The sequence below is a fragment of the Monodelphis domestica genome, chromosome 1, assembly GCF_027887165.1.
Source record: "Monodelphis domestica isolate mMonDom1 chromosome 1, mMonDom1.pri, whole genome shotgun sequence".
In the NCBI taxonomy this organism is placed as follows: Eukaryota; Metazoa; Chordata; class Mammalia; order Didelphimorphia; family Didelphidae; genus Monodelphis; species Monodelphis domestica.
Window position 1 is genome coordinate 286,262,505 of NC_077227.1, and position 22,363 is coordinate 286,284,867.

The window sequence follows — 22,363 nt, forward strand, 5'->3', positions numbered from 1 at the left end:
TCACATCTATCCCCTTCTTTCTACTCACATGTCTATCATATTATTCAGGCCTTTATTACTTTTCTGAATTGTTGCAATAACTCCTCTCAATTGGTCTCCAAGTTAGGAGAACATGAAATAATATTTATATGCTTGGCATGTGGTAGAAATGCTTATTCCCTTTTCTTCCCTTCCTTTCCCCAGTTTAAAGTTTCTTTCCATTCTCACTCAACTGCTAAAATGAGCTTCCTAAAGTATAGGTTTGGTAGTCATTCTACTATTGAATAAACTCCAGTAGTCCTCTATTATAAATACAATGCGTAATTAATTTCTGCACATTTATTTTATATAATTTTTATGCAGATTTGTAAATTATACAAATACAAATTATCAAGTACAAATACCTCTATTTGACATTTAAGGCCCTTGTCTTTCTCTCTCTATTGTTCTTTCTCACACAGAATACTCCATTTCCTATGTAAGACAGTACCATAGATACTGCTTCTTTCATATGTGAACAGTTTGTCTGCTGAAAGGGGTAGAGAATTAACATTTGTGTAAGGTACATTGATAAAATCCACTTGTGAACATATTCTCTGAAGCTGCGATAGAGAACTATTCTTCAGATGAATGTATTGAGAGGACCTGTTTAAAGGTGGTGATGATTTGAGATGTGTATGACAGCTCATTTGCATGTGACTTTTTTAGAGTTTTAAAGTTTATAGCTTTTTAGGCACTGTAGAAGGACTTTTGATTTTAATGCCTGACATAAAGATGGATTTCTTTAGTTTTGTCATTGACTACTAAGAAGCCCTAAAATAATTTCCCTTATATTTTAAGAAAGTTTGTTTATACATGAATTTTTATCCATTTTTCTTACACAAATATTCATTTTCTGTCCTTTTTAGGACCCAGACTTTTTACATGTGAAAGGGGGTAATACCTTATATCAGTCACCATGTTTTCTCACAGCAAAGAGCTTTCTATACATTAACTTGATCCTCAACAATCATTTGAGGTAGGGACTTTATCACTTCCATTTTGGTAGATAAGGTAACCAAGATTTAGAGAAGTCAACTCAACTGACTTGCCCAGGGTTACACAGCTATCTAAGGCAGGATTTTGAGAAAGAATTTGAAATCAGGTCTTCTGGACTCAAGGTCTAGTACACTATTCACAAGAGCCACCTAGCTCACCTCACTTCTATCTCATAGAATCTTTCTCTTTCCTGATCCTCCAAATACTAGTGCCTTTCATCCTTAACCCCTCTGTATTAATTTTGTACATTGTATATATATATATATATATATATATATATATATATATACACACACACACATATATATTACATATGCTTTTATATTTTGTATGTATTTACATATGCACTTTGTCTTCCCCCATAGAACGAAAACTTCTTAAAATCAGACTGCCTCATATTTGTCTTTGTATTCTAGCACCCAGCCTGGCACACATTAAATGTAATAAATGCCCTTCAACGGGGAGCCTATTGGTTGCCCATTGGTCGCCCGGGTCTGGCCTCGCCGGGATCTGGGTTTGCCCAGGGCCGCAAGCAGTGGGATGTGCTCTTCGCACTCCCCCTTCCCATCCTCCCCTCCACCCCCCGGCTAGTCTCCACCTCGCTCCTCCCTTCTACGTGGCAGAGGCGCACCAGCCATGTTGTCTGGGTCCTGAGGCTCGTCCAGGCAAGGGGGGCGGGGCGGGGCGGTCTCGCTGTCTCGGGGGCGGGGCAGTTGGGTTCGGGTTGCGGAGGAGGCTGCGGCAGACTCGGAGCAGACCCTGGATCCAGGTGGGCTTCCATTACCGGACCCCGTACCCACTTAATTTAGGGGCAGGCGTAAGACCCTACGCGGAGCCGAGCCGGCGGGCGTCGGGGACGCCTCTCGACTCGGGTTGATGGGTAATCGCGGCGGGCTCAGGCGGGCGCTGGGGGAACCGAGGAGGGCCCGAAGGCTATCGGGAGCCTTTCCTGCCTTAGCTCTCCCACCCCTTCGGGGTGGGTTCGCCGGGGCCTGAAGACCAGTTTTCGTGGAGGAGGTCCGGGGCAGGCGGCTCCGGGTGGCGGAGTCGAGCAGTCCCAGCCGCCGGCTCCCGTCCCTGTTCGTCCGGGGCCGCCTAGACTTTGTACCCAGGCGACCTGTCACTCGGAGCCGGGGGGGGGGGGGGGGGGGGGGGGTTAGGGAAGGAGGAATGATCCGTCTGCATCCGGACCATCAACTACCATTTATTAAGCATTTACTTAGTGCTAGGGACTTTCCTTTGAGCATATTCCCAATTTATCTTGTATATAACTTATTTGTATGTAGTGTTGCTAAGTTGTCTCACTTATTAGTGAGCTCCTTATGGGCAGGAGGTGCATTTGCTTTTTTATTTTTATTTTTTTGTATCCCCAGCACTTAGTAGGCCTAATAAGTGCCTTGACAGGCCTTGTGGTAAACTCTAAGGATACAAAAAAGGGCCCTTCAAAAAGCTTTCATTTTAATGGAGGAAGACACTTAAGAAATTAGGTTCATGAAAGATATATTGCTGGGTAAGTGAAAGACCTTTGGAACTGGGAAGGGTCTGCAAGGTGGCATTTGAAATGAGACTTAAGGAAACAGAAGTTAGCAGGTGGAGGTGAGGAGGGAGAGCCCAGAGGGCAGCTAATGAAAAGGCAGAGGAGATGGTAGTGTTGTGGGGAAGGAACAAACCTCAAGATCATTGTCAATTGATCTGGTGAGTAAGGTCTAAACAAACTCAAAAGGTAGGAAGAGACCAGGTTGTGAAGAGCTTTGAGAACCAAAATGGATCTTATATTTGATCCTGGAGGATACACAGGGAGGATTGGCATGGTCATACTTGCACTTTGGGAAGTTCCTTTTGTTATCTGAGTAGAAGGGAGGCTAGAGTGGCCAGAATATTGAAGTTGGAAGACAATTAGAAGGCTATTGCAGTGAAGTATGAAGTCCAGGTGTGAAGTGTTGAGGGCCTGCCCCAGGATGGGGACTGCATGAGTAGAGAGAAAAGGATGTATAAGAGAGATGTTGAAAAGGAACAAATGACAAGACAGTGACAGAGCAGTCATGGATGACACTACAGTTGTGAATTTGTGTGTCTGGGAGATACTCTATAGTAATAAGGGTTTGAAAGAAGTGAGGGTTGGTGGGAAAGATGTTTTGTTTTGGACATGTTAGTTTGAGAGACAATGGTGTTAATAATAGCACCTATCTCCTAAGATTTTTGGGAGGATCAAGTGAAATAATTTAAAATGCACAGTGCCCGGCACATAAAAGACACTTATAATAGTGTTATATGTAACGTTAGCTATGATGATGATGATGATTCTGAAAATAAGAGATGAGTATTTTTATTCAATGCACAGAGGTAGGAGATAGAGATAGAATATTAAATTTGGCCATAATGTAGAATAACTGAATGGATAATTTAAAGTAAGACTGGATGGACATAATAGTATTCTAATTACTTGGGATAGGCAATTTTGATTTTGTTTCAGCTATGATAGCAGGGGACCTATTCTGTGTATGTGAGGCAAGTTTACACTAGGCTGACTCATTATGTTCAATCTTGACCAGAAGAAAAGAATGAACTCTTTTCCCCGTTAGTTTTCTCTTAGTTGATTGTAGATTTCATATCATACATATATTTTCATTGCTTTTTTTTTTGTTGGGTACTAAATTCTGTAACTTTTAAGAATGGATGAATACTCTGAGAAAATGTGCAAAAGTTTTAACTCTTCAAAGATTACATTAGATGTTGGTAGGGGAAATCATTTCAAGGATCAATTTAGTCCACAGTGAAACAAAAGAGTTTTATAGTACAAAGCAGTGTTGTGCAGTACTAAAGATTGGGAAATAGTAATTTTTACTGAAGAAACTAATTTTTTTTTCATTCAAAAATGTTAGAATTAAGAATTAAGAGAAGTCTGCATGAGCCTGTAAGACCTGGCCATCTTCATAATAATGTAAAATACCTATATTCCAAAATGTTTTGAAGAATTTTTACTTCTTAAGGGCCAGCAGATCTTGTCCTCACTGAGGGAATGATGAACTACAGTAAATATTTTGATAGACTAAGAAGAAAAATTGTTCCAGAATCACAGAAATTCTCCAGTGGAAATGGAATGTTATATCACGACCTTATTTCATGCCATGTATCATAAAATATTAAGAAATTCATCCAAGAGATGGAGAGAAACTTGTTTTGGTGGTCTGGCTTTGCCTGATTGAAATCCTGTTGAAAACTGTATTGATCATAAAGGCTATATTTGAAAAAATGGACTGTTTGCCTCTTCTCTACTTAATATCCAGTTTGTGGTTTCACAGTGAACTTAAAATATATATGGTAGACTTATGAACTCAGTTCCACAATTAAAGAAATTACAAAGAAAACCAACCATTAAAATATTATATTAATATAAATATTAAAACATAATGTCTATACATATATATTATATACCCATATATCTATATATCTTTAAAAATTTCGTGGATTCCAAGTCTATTGAAGTTTTCGAGTAGAGGAGTGATATAATAAAACTTTGTTTTAGGAAAATCACTTTGGTTGCTCTATGTAGAATAGATTTGAGAAGGGAGTCAGGGAGACCAAACAAAAGGCAAGCTATAATTGAATTTTGATCTTTGATCCATCTCTTAACCTTTATACTAGCTATCTGCCATACTAGAATACACTTCCTCCTTGACCCTTAGAATCCCTTGTTTCCCTCTCTGGCAAAATTTTCTGCATGGAATCTTTCCTTATGCTCCTATTTATTGTTTTTTTCTCCTGCAAATTTGCCTTATTATCTGCTTTGCAGATTTTTTTCTATATACTTATACTCATATGGTTTTCTCCAAAAGGATGTAATATCCTTGAGGGCAGAGGACTTTCTAGTAAAAAAATGAATCTGTTTAGAGGGAAATGCTGTTTTAGATTGTAATATAGGTCTAAGAACAGTTTTATTAGTCATTTCACAAGTATGTAAATGTTGGAATATTAAAACTTATAAAGAGCAGCTAGGTGGCTCAGTGGATGGAGAAGGTTCAAGTGTGGCCTCAGACACTTCCTAGCTGTGTGACCCTGGGCAAGTCACTTAACCCCAATTGCCTAGCTCGTACCACTCTTTTGCCTTAAAACTGATAACTTAATATTGATTCTAAAGCAGAAGGTAAGGGCTTAAAAAACAAAAAAACCATACTATGGAAAAAGTAATCCATGATATACTTCAAGGTCTGTAGTTTCATTATTGTGAGGACTCTTTCCACTTATCTTTGAATTGCCACTGGTGGTGGGAGTCTCTGTACTTTGTTAGAGGGATCTTTGGACAGCAGATGTAAAATTATTTGCCTTTCTAGCTTGGTAGCATCTTTCATTAATCTTGTCATGGGAGAGCCCATTACTTAATTAAAGATCTCTTAATACAACTTTAGTTGGAAGTTGTGATAGAGATACAGATCATAGATTTATAGGTAAAAGACACCTTTGTAGTAATCCAGTCTACTTACTGCCCTCATTTTACAGAAGAAGAAAGCGAGAGGTTAAGTGATTTACACAGCTAGTAAAGTCTTAGAGGTGGGCTTTGAACTGGAGTCCCTTCTAGCCCAAGTTCAGCACTCTGTCCAACATATGATATTTCTTTCACATTATGTAATAATTATATATTAATTAATTAATGAGCTGTCAAAATGACATCTTTTACATATCTTTTAAATATATCATTAAATTTTTTTAAACAAACAATTTATTTTCTTTCACTTTCCCCTTCTGTCTATTAGAAAAAAATGAAAACAAAACCAAAAAAATTTTGACAGCTATACATTTTTAAGCAAAACATTGCCTTATTGGCCATTTTCAAAAATAAATGTAACATTCCGCACCTTAAGTTACCTCTCTGTCAAGAGTTGGATAACATATTTTATCATTGGTTCTCTGGAATTGTAGATGTTTATTGTGTTGATCAGAGTTCTTAAGGCCATATTTGTCTTTACGATGTTGCTGTTACAGTATAAATTGTTCTTATGGTTCTGCTACTTTTACTCAGCATCAATTCATATAAATCTTCCTATATTTCTCTTTAACTTCTGTTATTTCTTATAGCACAAATTCCATTAATATGCCCAATTGATAATTATATCTTTAGGTATCCAGTTCTTTACCTCTACAAAAAAGAATTGTTGTTAATATTTTTGTATATATGGATCCTTTTCCTTTTTCTTTGATATTATTTATGTATAGGACTAGTAGTGATATCAATGGCTTAAAGGGTATGCACAATTTAGTGACTTTTTGGAATAGTTCCAAATTTCTTTCTAGAGTGGCTAGACCAACATGTATACATACACACATATACACACCCACACATATATGTATATAGTGCATTGATACAGTGTTGTCAAACTCAAATAGAAATAGCATAGTAAACATCGAATAGGGTCACATATTGACTTAGAAAGCTGTAAATGAAAATTATACCATTTTAAAGTTTGTTAAACATTTACTAATTATATTTTAAACTGGTTTAGGCAACAAGTTTGACACCTCTGTATCAGTATGTCTGTTTTCCCCCTCCAGCATCCAAGACAGAAAAGTGGAAAGAGCAGGCAATTGCTGTTAAGTGATTTGCCCAGAGTCTTACAATTAGAGAAGAACTGAAAGAAAACTATCTGACTCTGATCTTTCAAAAACTTTATTTAAAGAAAAATCCCTGGAGTTTCCTTACCCTGAAATTTACTAACACTCCCCCACCACCTCCACCTTGAATTTTGTCAGATTCAAAGGACCCTCCTTGGGGTGGGATTGGTCCTTATGTAGACCAATCCTGCGCCCATAAGAAGGGGGTGTGTGGTCCCTCCCTGGTATGGGATTGGTCCAGTTCAAGACCAATCCCATGCCAGAGGGGAGGGACCCCTGGGCCTGCAGTTCCCCCAGCCACAATATTTTAAAACTCACACTAGACAGTGTCTGAGGCCAGATTTGAACCCAGGATTTCCTGTCTATGGGCCTGGCTCTCAATACACTGAGTCCTGTAGCTATCTTACCCCCCCTCCCCTTTCCCCCAGTAGCTTTCTTTAGAAGAAGGTAATTCATCCATTTATTCCATTGATTTCAAATTATAGGTTTATTTTAATAATATTGATTTTCATATTTAAATATTTGAAAAATTGTGAACTTAATGGATACTCAAAAATGTGCATTTTCATATGCAAAGAATAGAAAAAGCCTTGCACATAAAACTGAATATCCAAATCTATGCCACTTTAAAAAAAGCATATAATTCAGTTGAGAATTTGGAAGTATGAATTAGTTATTAGTTTTATAAGCTTATGGGCATATTTTTTACCCTTTTCACTTCATAATTATTTGTTGAATACTTTGTCTTTTAAATAATGTGTTAATTTTACATTATTTTATTTCTTTTTCGTTACAGAAATAAATAACATTTACAATGACGACCTTCCTGGAATTCATCCAGCAAAATGAAGATCGAGATGGAGTTCGATTTAGTTGGAATGTTTGGCCTTCAAGTCGTCTTGAAGCTACAAGAATGGTTGTTCCTGTGGCATCCCTATTTACTCCTCTAAAAGAGAGACCTGATTTACCTCCAATTCAATATGAACCTGTCCTCTGCAGCAGATCTACATGTCGGGCAGTTTTGAATCCTTTATGGTAAGTTCTTTTTTTTAAGCAAACTTTCAGAGATGATCAGAAATGATAATCTGCCTGTTTCATTTAACCATAACATTTATCAATCTATCTTATCAATTTATCAATCAATCAGTGTAACCTGACCATATAGAATATACATGAATGATTTTGAAAAATCAGGCACAATAGAACTTATACTTTCGAATAAATGTTCTGTTCTTCGGAGTAGTCATCTGTGTTTTTTATCCATCAATACCACATTGTTTAAAACCTTTAAAATTTTGCATTCACATTCTTCAGCTCAGTATTTTAAATCACTTCATTGGTTTGGACCAATCTTTGTCCTCCTGAGAGTAGATTTGATTTTTCAAAGTAGCCTTGAATCCTTCAGAAACTCATATGATGAATAAGATGCTTAAACAAGCTGGTAGTAATAAGTCTGACCTCAGTGTTCCAGAGGTCCCTTTTTTGGAATGTTCAACCTCTCCCTGGGGTAGGATCAAAAGCTTTTGCTTAGATCTTGAGATTAGCTATTTAGAGACCAATATTCATTTGGTTGAATTTTTTGCGTGTATTAGAAAAAAATGTTATTACTTAATAGTCATACTTCATGTTCAGACCTTGATTAGAATGTTATTTTATAACTCATTTTGAATTGTAATTAGGTTTCTGAAACCTCCAGGGTTTGAAATGTCTGTCCATATTTAATTACTGTGACTGCTTTTTCCAGACTATTCTCTTTCAGTATGAGATGATCCTGTAATGGTTTTTGGATTTTATAATGTTTAGCTACGTTTTTCTTAACTTTCTCTCTTTCTCCAGTCAGGTACTTTCTTTCACCTTTTGTTAAAAAGCATTTCTTTTGAGAAATCATTAACTTTAATTATCTTTCTTTTTTATTTTTTCTTTACTTCATTTTAAGCACTTAATATGTGTAACATATACCCTTTAGAGATAACTAATATAAATAAGATTAGCTTGTGAGCTTTTTGAAGGTGTGCAAGGACTGTCTTTTTGCTTCTTATTTGATTCCCAGAACTTAGCACAATGCCTTGCACATAGTGAGTGCTTAATAAATATTGATTGAAATAAGATGATCTTTCACTTTAAGAATGGTTGAATAGAGATACTTAGACATATAAGTAATTAGACAAACTTGAGAGTATGATAAATGCCTTATAGGAGTACAAAATAGTATGAAATCAGTTTGAAGGGGGAAGATTTTTTTCTGGCTGGGGGAAGAAAAGGGCCTCCTTCAGGAGGCTGGCTCTTGCAGGAGCTGCACTTTAAAGAATGTGAGGGTCTGTAGGAGCAAATAGAGATAGGGGCTGAGGAGGGGAAAGAAACAGAAAAGAATTAGATTGTTCCAAATGTATGAAACAGGGAGATACAAAAAACCCCAGTGCTTTTCCCCTGGAAATAGCTCTGTATTTCTACTTTTTTTTTCTCTTTTCAAGAAAATTTCTACAAGAAGAGTTAGAAATAATGCACTTAAAATAATCATAGATAGAATAAAATATCTAGGAGTATATCTGCCAAAACAAAACCAGAAACTATATAAATATAATTATAAAACCCTTTTTATACAAATAAAGTCAGATTTAGATAGTTGGAGAAATATTAATTGTTTGTAGGTGGGCAGAACTGATAAAATTAATGAAGACAAACCTACCTAAACTAATCTTAATAAATATCATCCCCCCCAAAAAAGAAAAAAATAAATATCACCCCAATTAAATTACTCAAAAATTGCTTTATTGAACTAGAAAAAATAACAATTCATTTAGAAGATCAAAATGACAAGAATATCAAAGGAATTAATTAAAAATATAAAGAAAGGAGATCAAGCAATACTAGATTTCTTTTTTAAATTATTTATTTAGTTTTTCAGTTACATGTAGAAACAATTTTTGACAATTGTTTTCTGTTATTTTAGGATTCAGATTTTTCTCTTTCCTCTCCTTCCCCCCAGGAAGTAGTAGATATTCTGATATAGATTATTTTAGTACTTTTGTGCAATACATATTTCCATATTGTTCATACTATTTTTTTTTTAATTTAAACATTATTTTATTTGGTCGTTTTCATACATTGTTCACTGGAAACAAAGATCGTTTTCTTTTCCTCCCCTCCCCCTGTTCATACTATTAACAGAAGACACTTATCACACATACATAAAAACTCATGAAGAAAATAACGTGGAAGTTGGCATGCTTTGATCCATAATAAGATCCCAATAGTTCCCTGGTGGTTATTTTAGAGACTTGCTTTGTTCATAATGTTTTAGTCCTTCATTGTATAATACTTCTGTTACTATATACATTATTCTCCTGGTTCTGCAGATTTCACTTTGCATTAGTTCATATAGGTTCAGTTTTTCTGAACTCATCCTATTCATCATTTCTTGCAATAATATTCCATTACATTCATACATCACAACTTGTTCATCTATTCCCCAAGTGATAGATAACTGGTCAGTTTCAAATTCTTTGCCTCTATAACAAGGGCTGTTAAAAATATTTTGGTATAAGGACTTTTCCCTTATTTCTGATCTCTTTGGGATACAGACCTAATAGTGATATTTTTTGGTAAAAGAGTATACATAATTTTGTGACTCTTTGAGCCTGGTTCCATATTGCTCTCCAGAATGGTTGTATCAGTTCACAGTTCCACCAGCATATGTATTAGTGCCCCAATGTTTTTATATCTCCTCCAACATTTATCATTTTCATTTTTGGTCATGTTAGCCAGACTGATAGGTGTGAGGTGATATCTTAGCATTGTTTTAACTTGCATTTCTTTAATCAGTAGTGATTTGGAACAGTTTTCATATAAGTTTAGATAGTTTTAATTCCTTCTGAGAACTGCCTGTTCATATCTTTTGACCATTTTTTAATGGGAGAATGCTTGGTATTCTTACAAATTTGACTCAGTTCTCTATATATTTGAGAAATGAGGCCTTTGTCAGAGATATTTGCTATAGAAATTTCCCTACAAATTTGTTGTTTCTCTTGTAATCTTGATTGCATTCTTTTTGTTTGGGCAATACCTTTTTAATTTATTATAATCAAAATTATCCCTTTAATTTTTCACAATGTTCTCCATATTTTCTTCTTTGGGTTATAAATTCTTCCATTATCCATAAGTCTAATAGATAACTTTTCTATGTTCCCTTAATTTATTTTTGGTGTCTCCCTTTATTTCTAGATCAGGTGTCCATTTTGACTTTATTCTGGTGAATGGTGTGAGATATTGGTTTATGCCTAGGTTTTGCCATACTGTTTTTCAGTTTTTTTCAGCAGTTTTTGTTAAATAGTTCTTTCCCCCAGAACCTTTGGGTTTATTGAATACTTAAGTTGCTATAAACTTAAACTACTGTGTATTGATGACCTCACCTATTCCATTAATCTACTGCTCTATTTCGTGGCTAGTATCAGAGTGTTTTGATGATTACTGTCCTAAGTCAAGCTAAGCTACCATTGGTACAAATGAATTGCAGGAAAGTGAAAAACTGTCCATATATTTTGCCCCACTTCCTCTCTTCGGCTTTTTCCCCTGGAGATGTGGCTCTGGCTGGCAGCATGCTAAGCATTGTGACATCTTGGCGTGGTGGCAGCTATTTGTCTGGGTTTTGGCAGTGAATTTGCCCTTGAGCTAATTCAGGTTCAGGCATCTTAGCTGAGCCCTCTTGGAGTTCAGGCTGATTCCTTCCTCCTTTACTCTCCAAACTTTATATTCCTAGAAGCCTCTCATCTTCCTCCTGGCACAGGCCAGGTGGGAGAAATCCTACACCTTTTCCCTCTCCCTTCTCCTTAATTTCTTTCCTCTATATTACTTAAAATCATCATAAATTTCCAGCTGTCTTGGGGATTTTATTTGGGATATCCCATGGCGACCAATAATTAATATAGTTTAGGTCACAACGCTAAAATTATTCTTTATAGCTGTCCCTCATCCTGAGGTCTTCCCTCAATATCTTAGAATCCCTAATTTCCTTCACGGTTTAGCTCATGCCCATGCTTCTACACGAGGTTTTTCCCAATTATCCCACTTCCCTCTAGTGTCTTCCCTCCAAAATCTGCCTGTATCTATTTTGTATAGATGCATTTGTTATCTCTCCTAGCTAGCATAAAAGTTTCTTCAGAGTAGGTACTGTTTTATATTTGTCTTTGTATCCACAGTGCCTGGTACAGAGTAAGTACTTAAATGTTTGTTGATTGATTGATTCTTGTGACCAAGAAAAAATTTTCAACTAGTGTAGCCACCATAGCAGAATTATCTCACAGTATATACTACATTCCACAGCCACATTGCTCATGCCATTAGTGAGAAAAGGAAGGTGTTGCCTTGCCAACAAATTTGAAAAAAATTTAAAAATTGGTTTTGGAGCACTGATTTAGTTGTCATGAAGTTATTGTTCAGTTATCTTTCTTTGTGACACTGTGGATCATATGACAGTACTGTCCATGGGTTTGTTTGTTTGTTTGCTTTTTTTGGCAAAGATATGGGAGTGTTTTGTTTTTTTTTTCAAACCCTTACCTTCTGTCTTGGAGTCAATACTGCTCCAAGGCAGAAGAGTGGTAAGGGCTAGGCAATGGGGGTCAAGTGACTTGCCCAGGGTCACACAGCTGGGAAGTATCTGAGGCCAGATTTGAACCTAGGACCTCCTGTCTCTAGGCCTGGCTCTCAATCTACTCAGCCACCCAACTGCTCCCAATATGGGAGTGTTTTGCCATTTTCTGATGCAGTACATTAAGGAAAACAGAGGTTAAGTGACTTGCCAAGGGTCACACAGCTAGTAGGTGTCTGAGGCTAGGTTTGAACTCATATATTTCTGACTCCAGGTAGTTGCCTCAGCCCAACCTGGGCTTGATCAGTTGTAACTCTTTATTTCTCTGAATCTAATCTGTAAAATTAAGAGATTGACTAGATGATTTCTAAGGGGCCTTCTGACTCTAAATCTATGTTCCATTTGCCCTTTTAAATTTCATTTGGCAATTGATGTGGAAGGAAAAATTACTGCATTACTTTTTCCATTTGAATGATTAATTATATTAGAGAAACTGTTGATTTTATGGTTTCTCTCCCTAAATTATGATTCTGTTAGTTTCAATTCAATGTGTTAAGTTTTGGGAAATGTGATCATTAAGAAAATGTTTAATTTGAGTTGAATTAATATATAGCATGGGATTTAGGTGCCTGGTGGAATGTGAAATTAAAGCCATTTAAAAAGAAATAACCTTGTAACCTATTTCTACTGCTTTTACTTTTTTGAATATAGAAATATTTTCATTCTGATGATTTGAGAAAAAGCTTCTGAAAATTATAAAAAATAATTTTACTAGAATAAAAATTTATGTAACAAAATTAATTACTACAAAGTGAATAATTATGCCCATTTTTTTCTTTTCAAAAAAATAGTCAAGTGGATTACCGAGCAAAACTGTGGGCTTGCAATTTTTGTTATCAAAGGAATCAGGTAAGAAAATCTATATTTTGCAAGATAAAACCATTACTATTTAGCTATTTAAGAATACTTTCTGGTAGAATTAGTACATGAATATTTATATTCAAAAGTAATGAACTAAATAATATTCTTATTAACATAGTTAAAAATAATTTATACATCCCTACCATAACTTATCCACTGTGCTATGCCTTGGGGATGCAAACATAAAGTCTGACCATTCTTTTAGTGATCTTAAAAACTTAGATGGCTGATAATGAGACTTGAATACATAAGATAACAGAAAGTTTCATGACATAGTCCTTGTATGAGGTAGTGAGGAATTGAACTAGTGAAGCTGAAAGGAAGGCACAGAAATAAGTAACTACAGAATAGGACTGGGCAGATGATTGGATATTGGGAGTTAGGTAAAAGGAAGAATCAAAGATGACTGAGGTTTAGGCCTGGGTGAGTGGTAGAAAAATGGTGTCTGACAAAAATGGAGGAATTGGGTGGAGAAGCAGGTTTGAGAGGGGAAGTAAGAGATTAATTTTATGCATTATGAATTTAAGGTGTTAGGATATCTAAAAAGAGATATCTTGCAGGTAGTTAGAAATGTAGGACTTGGAAGTCAGAGGAAAAAATAGAACATATATATATATAATATGTATATTATATATATATATTTGTGAATTGTATGTTTAGAAGTTATAATTGAAGCCGTGGGAGTAAATGAGATTGGTAAGAGACAAATATGAGAACCAATAAATATTTGTAAGATGGAGGAGAAGGAAGAGGAGCCAGAGGAAGAAGCTAAAAAAAGTTTTGATTTAAAAGAGGTATATGGAGCACTGGGAGAGAGCAGTGTCATTGAGGCCAGGGGAGAAGATTGTCTCAAGAAGAATATAGAAGGTTCACAAAGGATTAAGGACTGAGAAAAGGCTATTGGATTTGGTAAGTAAGAGAAATCTTTTCTGATCTTGGAAAAAGCAGTTTCAGTGTAGTGATGGAGATATAAGCTCTTTTACTAGTTTTGCACGATAATGATAGAGAGAGGATCATAGCATCATTCTGTTTTAAACAATAATCATTCATTAAATATCAATGAATATATCAGTAAATAGTTCTTAGGCACTAAGCACAATTCTGATACTGGGGAGACTGTCCCTCAAGGAACTTATAATCTGCTTGAGGAATACAACATATTCAGGATAAATACAGAATTGAGCGGGGGCAGCTGGGTAGCTCAGTGGATTGAGAGCCAGTCCTAGAGATGGGAGGTCCTAGGTTCAAATTTGGCCTCAGACACTTCCCAGCTGTGTGACCCTGGGCAAGTCACTTGACCCCCATTGCCTAGCCCTTACCACTCTTCTGCCTTGGAGCCAATACACAGTATTGACTCCAAGACAGAAGGTAAGGGTTTAAGAAAAAAATAAAAAAAATACAGAATTGAGAAAGGAGACGGAATATCATAGGAACTGCAAGTACATTATTTTATCTGGAGCAAGTTCAAGATAGGGAGCATCATATAATCATCCTGGAAATATAGGCTAGAAGTAGATTGTGAAGGACTATAAATGGCAAATAGAAGACTTTGCCAAATAATTGTTAAAGACAGTGGAGAGTCACTGAAACTTCTTGAGCAGAAGAATGACAGAGTCAGACCTTCACTTTGGGAATATCAATTTAGAAGTTGTGTAGCAAATAAAGATGAGAAACTGGAGATAGAGAAACCAATTAGGAAGCTATTGCTATAATTCAGGGACAAGATGGTCCAGGCTAAATTGATTGTTGTGTGTGAGAGATATTGTAGTTTAGAAGAATCGACAAGTAAGTAAGGGTTAAAGATAACTTCTAGGCTATAATTATAGCTTGGAAGAATAGGCAGATTGATGATGCCTTTAATAGAAATAGAAAAGGAGGAGCAATGGATATAGGAAGAAAGATAATGAGTTATGTCCATTTTGAGTTTTTTATACCTATAGGACATATAGGTGTTGATGTCAAACAGTTTGTTGGAGATGCAAGACTAGGACATGAGAGATGAACAAAAATTTTTTTAAACACATACAGTATTTATTGATTGGTGTGAGAAAATAAAGCACTATTAGAAATTTGAGTTACTAAGATTTTCCAGTGATTTAGTGACCATTTATTAGACTATAGGTTTAATAGGTGTTAGATAGGTGATAGGTGATAGATAAAATGCAATTAATGCAATTATTCTCATAGTATACAATCATTTAGGATATGAAATATACATAATACTTAAACAGAACTATAGTGCAAATAGAATATATAGAAACATTAAATCAAGTACAAAGGGCTATTCAAGAATCAAGCAGGGAAAGTTCATAAATTAGGTTTCCTGAAGGTGGCCCTTTTTTTGTAAAGAGGTTAAACAGGATAAAAAGGAGAGAGGAATTGTTTCCCAGGACTTTAAAGCAAAGGGCATGAAATTTAACTATAAATCTCTCACAAGGTTAATTTTTACTCTCCCTACCTTCACTTGTTGGCTATTGATATTGCTGGGACACCACAAAATCACTCAACTTCTTTCAAATCAAAGTAAAATTGAGTAGTCATCTTACTCCAGTGTTCAACATACTACCAAGTAGAGTATAAGTCCTATATAAGTTTTGTAAATAGGAAATCTATGAACCTCTATTTGACCTGTCTTCCCACCAAATATTGTAAATTATATTAGCTAATAATGCTATGTTTAGTCCTGATAAGTCACCAGACACTCTTGGGTCCTTAATTCTTGGGTTGTTTGGTTCCAACTTTTTAGTGCTACCAACAAGCTGAACCATGGTACTAAAAGATACAGAAGAAGCCTGTAAATTCCTGGACCAAATCCAGCTCTTGGTTTAATTTTATCCACCCTAATAGGGATCCTAAAATAGAGCTTTTGCTCCATTTAATATAAAGAAGTTACAGTTGGGTGCTTATCTTAAAAAGAGAAATGCAGAAGGTAGTCTCAGTCTAGAATTGCTATTTCTATCAAAAGTAAAAGCAGATGCTAATGGCAGATTATATGAAAAAGCTGTTTTTATGAGGTGGTACCATGAAGGTGACCAAATGGCATAGGCTACCTGGGTGCTGGGCATAGCTAAGTAAGAAAGTCAGACATCCTGATAGACTTGGTGAGGAGTCCAGCCCAGAATATTGCCTCCTATACAGACCTACCATTAATTTGTGAAATTGCCCATTAGAAATAAAACCATTTCCTCCTGTTATTAGCTAGCTGGAAAACGTATGATTTTTTCTAGATAAAGCGCTCAGAGCGTAGGGCACTGACTAGGAACCAGAGGCACACAGTGTAGAGGTTCTAACATACCATAAGGTAGAATGAAAGGGTTACTTGTCCTGGGGGAAAGGGTTGTCAGGGAAACACTATTTCCTTTGTTTCATCCTAGTAGTCACAATACTATACATATAGGAAAACCCTAGTTCATTGGTTAGAATTAATTCAGAAGGCCAAATACATTGTTTAGCTACTTCCTGACCACTTGCTTACCCAAACCCCTGTAATCTGATGGGTGCTATTCACACTCTTTCTGAAACTAAAGTTACCAGACTTCCTAATCGCCAAACTGAATGTGACTTTACTAAGTTAAGTCCTCATCCTTACCTTTATGTAAAATCTAACCCCTATGACCATCTCCCACCCCTTAACTATTAACTTGGTTCCATCCTTGCCCCACCTCCACCCCATGAACCTTTCATTCTTGGCCTCATCTATTCCCAGAACTATTGACCTATAAAAATGGATCACAAATCTATCTCCAGTTCTGACCATTCCCTGTATATAACTTATCTGCTTGCTATACAGCTACAACTAGACATCATAGCCAAGTTCAAAACAATTCATTTCTTTTCCCCATAAAATTCACCTTTCTTCCAAATTTCCATTTAATAGCACCATTATTTCCCAACTTTCTGAAGGCCAGAATCTTTGGGATCATTTTTAACTTTCTCCCAACCTCCGAAATCAGTTGTCAAGTCTTCTACCTTCACCATCTCTTGAATGCATTACTCTTTTCCATTAATACTGACACCAGCTTAGTTCAGGCCACCAGTTGGACTATTCTTCAAGTTTTTAAACTGATACTCTGTTTGAATTTGGGGGTGCTCCTAGTAGTCACCCTCCTAATGCACTATTATTCCCTACTACTCTGCTCATCTGTCTCCCTCTCTGAAAATATTTAACCCCCATTCCTTAACCAGGCATTTAAGACCCATTAGCCTTATCTACACTATCCTCCTCCTTGAGGAATAGATAGCAGCTGACTTTCAGGGCGAGTATGGGGAGTCCGTAGATACAAAACTGGGTATGACCAGGGGGCCTTGTTCACAATCAGCAAGAGGCCCGCCGCTGTCCTGGTAGCCATAGGACCCAACCCCATATTCAACCCAGACCTCTCCAGGCCTCCCAATATAGAAGAAGGACCCAATCCCATGCTTGACCCATACTCTGCCATGCCCGCCAATATAACCTCTGCTAGACCCTATTTCTCCATACTACAAGCCTCCTTCGCAGCTCTGAACTATTCCAACCCCAACCTTACCCAAAATTGCTTGCTCTGCCTGATCGCATCCCCACCCTATTATGAGGCTTATAGCTTGAATATTACTTATGATATCACACATAAACTCCCTCCACCCGGTTGCCACTGGCCCCCTCCTGGAACCAAGGACCCACGCTTTGGGATAACCTTGTCTAGGGTCATCGGGCGTGGGACCTGTGTGGCCGGAAAAACCAGTGAGCCCAACCCCCGAGTCTACTCATCCATAACCCAACCCATAACCGAGGAATACCTCATCCCGCCTGTAGGAGTACACTGGCTTTGTTCCCGCCGGGGCTTACAGCCCTGTGTCTCCCCAACCGCTCTGGGTGAGAACCAGGAGTACTGCATTGCAGTCCGAATAATGCCCCAGGTAGCCTACCACTCTGCCCAGGACCTCCTCTGAGCATGGGACCAAGTCCAATCCCACCACCAAAAGCGAGAACCATTCACTATCGCTGTTACTGTGGCCACCCTTCTGGGGGCTACAGGCGCAGGGATGAGCGTTGCCGCCCTGGCATCCCAAGCCAGGGGTCTAGCCCAGCTCCGGAGGTTAGTGGACGGAGACATTGCCAGATTACAACAGTCCCTGGCCCTCCTAGAGAAATCCCACGCTTCCCTTGCTGAAGTTGCCCTACAAAACCGATGAGGCCTAGACCTCTTATTCCTCAAAGAGGGGGGCCTCTGCGCCGCTCTAGGTGAGGAATGTTGTTTCTATGTTAACCATTCAGGGGTCATAAGGAACTCCCTAGCCAAACTGCAGGAAGATCTGGAAGCCCGTAAGAAAGGAAGAGAGGCTGCCAGCTCCTGGTTCGCCCAACTCTTTCACTCCTCCCCCTGGCTTACCACCTTGATCTTGTCCCTAATAGGCCCCCTTGTATTCCTAGTCCTAGTCCTAACCTTTGGGCCCTGTATCCTTAACCGCCTTGTCATGTTTGTAAAAAATCGCCTAAATGCCATCCAAGCATTACTCCTACGCCAGCAATACCACCCCCTAGCCACTGCAGAGCCACGACTTGAAATTTATGGGCCCACCTGAGTGTAAGCCAAAGAAAAAAGTGGGGAATGAAGGGAACTTGTCACTAGCTGTAAGCTACTAACCACAAGCTACTAGCAGCAGGCTCCATACCTGCCCCCCTCCCCCCTTACTAACCACAAGCCCCTTACCCTAACTTGCAAACACCTGCGAGGCCCAAAGTGGAACAAGCAAACAACTAAACGTTCCAGGAAGGGCTGCTGCTACTGACAGGGAGTGTATAAAAATCCTGTACTTGCAATACTCGGTGGAACTCTTGTATCGAGCTTCCCCTGGCGCGAGCACCAGTCAATAAACTCTCCCTGCTTTGTTACATTGTCTGGAGTTTTCCTTGGTGGACTACAACTCGGACCCTAACACTCCCAACCTCCCAAATCAGTTGTCAAGTCTTCCACCTTCACCATCTCTTGAATGTATTACTCTTTTCCATTAATACTGACACCAGCTTAGTTCAGGCCACCAGTTGGACTATTCTTCAAGTTTTTAAACTGATACTCTGTTCGAATTTGGGGGTGCTCTTAGTAGTCACCCTCCTAATGCACTATTATTCCCTACTACTCTGCTCATCTGTCTCCCTCTCTGAAAATATTTAACCCCCATTCCTTAATCAAGCATTTAAGACCCATTAGCCTTATCCACACTATCCTCCTCCTTGAGGAATCCTAAGAAAGAAGATAATTCCTCTGATCCCTCTTCTCAGTATGTGTTCTTGGTTCTTACACCTGGAATGGTAATTGCCTGTGGGACTTTGAAATCCATTTTTCTGTTGATAAATTGCCTGAGTAACCTTTCAATTTTTTTCCCCCCTGGCTCTTAAATGTTGCACTATATTCTATTGTATTGTGTATGTATCTCATATCCTTCTACCAACCAAATGCCTTTGGATGATAGAGCTATCTTTTATCTCTCTCCGAAAACACCTAACAGTGGCACTTAATGTGTCTACACATTAAAAAGCAGCCCTACATTACGTAGCTCCTTGTCTTGCCTATTAATGTCCTGAGCACAATTTACTAATATACAAGCACTGAAACACACTATTAACTGAGAAAGCAGGCTATCCCTCTGTTATCATCATGCCTCAATCCATATTTTGATACAAATTCTTGGAGCTTAAACTATATTTATCTCTACCCTGCACAGAAAAGCAGAAACCATTCTGTCTGGCTATCTTTTTATTCCTGCATAGGAAAATTTGTAAAACATACTGGTCTGGGACCAAAGTCTCAGACGTCATAGCATGGCAGAGAATATGCCCCAGGGAATATGAGTAGTAGTCCTTTCAAAATATTAGCAGCAGCTTTAGTGCAATGTGGGCTTAATCCTCACATCCATTAGAGAATGTTGAATGAAGAATGTTGGCTGTGGGTTAGGAGTTACAATGGAATGATCCAGGAAGGCACCAAAGGAATAAAAAAGAGAATTAGATAACATGGGGGTGGGGAGGGAGCAGAGGTCTAATAGGATAAGTAGATATTCCAAGGAGATGAAATACCCAGTTCTTCTACCAACACCTTAGAGGAGGGAGCTAAGTGGCTCAGCAAGGATTAGAAGCTGGCCACTATCTGGAATGAAAAGTAGGCAGCAGGGAAGGAGTGGTCAAAAAGTCTTTTCAGATTGTGGCTGAATGTTTTCCACAAGAATACAGACAAATTGTTCCAACTTCTTGACAGCCTCCTGCCCAGCCATCAGTACCTCTTCATGATTGGCAGTCTTATGGGTTTCGTAGTCCAAGATTGATTTGTTCTAACAAGGGAGAATCCAAAGACCCGAAGGCCACAATGAAGGATAGCCACTATCACTTCTGGCACCGTGCTCATGCCCACAGCATCAGCCCCTATTTTCTGCAGAAACCGACACTCTGCATATTTTCAAAGCTGGGGCCTCCCACCATAACATATGTTCCTTCATGAAGTGGTTGTTCTTGATTCATTTGTTTCCATATGCCATGGGCCTTCAAAATTCGATCATCAGCATCAGACATGGGAGGAAACCTTTCTTGAAATCTTTTATCATTGGGTCCTCTGAGTGGTTTTTGGCCACTGAGACCTGCCAAGTTGATATGATCTCGGATCAGCATAACACCCCCAACTTCATATTCAGGGTTCAGTCCACCAGCAGCATTGGTGGCAATTAACGTATGTACATTCATAAGTTGGAAAACCCTCACAGGGAATGCCACCTTCAAGAGTGCATAGACTCCATACATGTGGAATCGACCCTACATTATCACACAGCATTTGTCATTTAAGTATCCAAATACCAGTCACCCTGCATGACCTGGTACTGTGCTCTGACGGAAGTTGGGTATCTCACTGTAGTCAAAGGCATGCAATTGGGTCACTGTATTTGCCAAATCCCCCAACCCAGAACTGCAGATCACTGCTATTTGGGGACGATATTCAGTATGGGATAAAAGCCACTCAGCTGTTTTCTTATAATCCTCATACTTATACTCATTCTCCATGGCTCCCTTGTGGTGTCCTGCTCCACTCGGCTTCTGCCTACTCTCCTTGGCTCTGCTCCACCAAGTTCCAAATGCCCCAGTCAGCTAGGAGTTCATGAGCTGGAACTTTTTAGAAAGAGGAGATTTAAATAGATGGAAAGAGATAGAGCGAGTCTCTTCTATGTATAAGAAATATAGCTTAAATTCCTGGAGGTGTTCTTTTCTGAGTATTTAAAAAAATAAGGAAAAGAAGTAATTTATTTTTTCAGTTTCTTAATTCTTTTTTGGAAAACAATGTTCTAAATTTTACTTTTTCCCTTCTTGTAGTTTCCACCTACATATGCTGGCATATCTGAACTCAATCAACCGGCTGAACTTTTACCTCAGTTTTCGAGCATTGAATATGTAGTACTGGTAAGATCATCAGCACACTTTTAAAAAAATCCTTACCTTCCATCTTAGAATCAATACTGTATATTGGTTCCAAGGCAGAAGAGCAATAAAGGCTAGGCAACTGGGGATAAGTGACTTGCCCAGGGTCACACAGCTAGGAAGTATCTGAGTCCAGATTTGAACCTAGGACCTCCTGTCTCTAGGCTTGGCTCTCAATCTACTGAGCCACCTAGCTGCCCCCTTCAGCACACATCTTTACAGTTCATAAGATTTAGAGAGGGAAGAGAACTTAGGGGTCAAAAGGCCACAATCCCCTCATGTTTTCCATATCTCATTTTGAAAATTAGAACATTGCATCCCAGAGTGACTTTATAGAAATACAGAATCTGTAGGAAGGGATTCTAGGAGTTATCTAATCCAACCCTAACTAAACATTAATTCCTCTTAAATAACTGACAAAATAACTGGGAGAATGAATTGATTTTTCAGTTGGAGAAGACATACTCCTTTCCCCCTCACAAATTGAATTTGTTGCCATTTTTGTCATAACATTTTAAGACCAGTATGACGAGGCAATATCTCCTATTTCTTGCATTTCTGAACAAAGTACTAATAGTCTTGATGTGTTACTATGATGTCAGTACATTCATATTCATAAAAAGTTTTATAAATGCTGGTTGGCATCTTTAATTTGAGTTAATTCGTTAAAAATACCCTAATTAAACTATAAATTGGTCCTTTGTAAAACTTAGAAATTTTGTTATCTCTATGTGAATTTATTTAATTACTTAATGCATAGAAGAAGAATGTTCCTTCTAATTATTACAGAAAGTGCA

The 22,363-nt window shown here is 38.0% G+C and overlaps 1 protein-coding gene and 1 pseudogene across 2 annotated transcripts in view; one reads left to right on the plus strand and one right to left on the minus strand.

Moving 5' to 3' along the window:
- Positions 1 to 1,518: 1,518 nt before the first annotated feature.
- SEC23A (SEC23 homolog A, COPII coat complex component) overlaps positions 1,519 to 22,363 on the plus strand; it is an 81,780-nt gene continuing 60,935 nt past the window's right edge. Inside the window, exons 1-4 of one of the 2 annotated variants that reach the window (XM_007473180.3) lie at positions 1,519 to 1,786; positions 7,421 to 7,659; positions 13,060 to 13,117; positions 21,462 to 21,548. In XM_007473180.3, the coding sequence (XP_007473242.1) occupies positions 7,439 to 7,659; positions 13,060 to 13,117; positions 21,462 to 21,548 (366 nt within the window). In that variant the 5' untranslated portion in view covers positions 1,519 to 1,786; positions 7,421 to 7,438. Of the gene's footprint in view, positions 1,898 to 7,420; positions 7,660 to 13,059; positions 13,118 to 21,461; positions 21,549 to 22,363 lie in introns of both variants that reach the window. The other variant, XM_056810999.1, reaches the window with a different exon arrangement.
- Positions 20,288 to 21,155, minus strand: LOC103096579 (purine nucleoside phosphorylase-like; annotated as a pseudogene).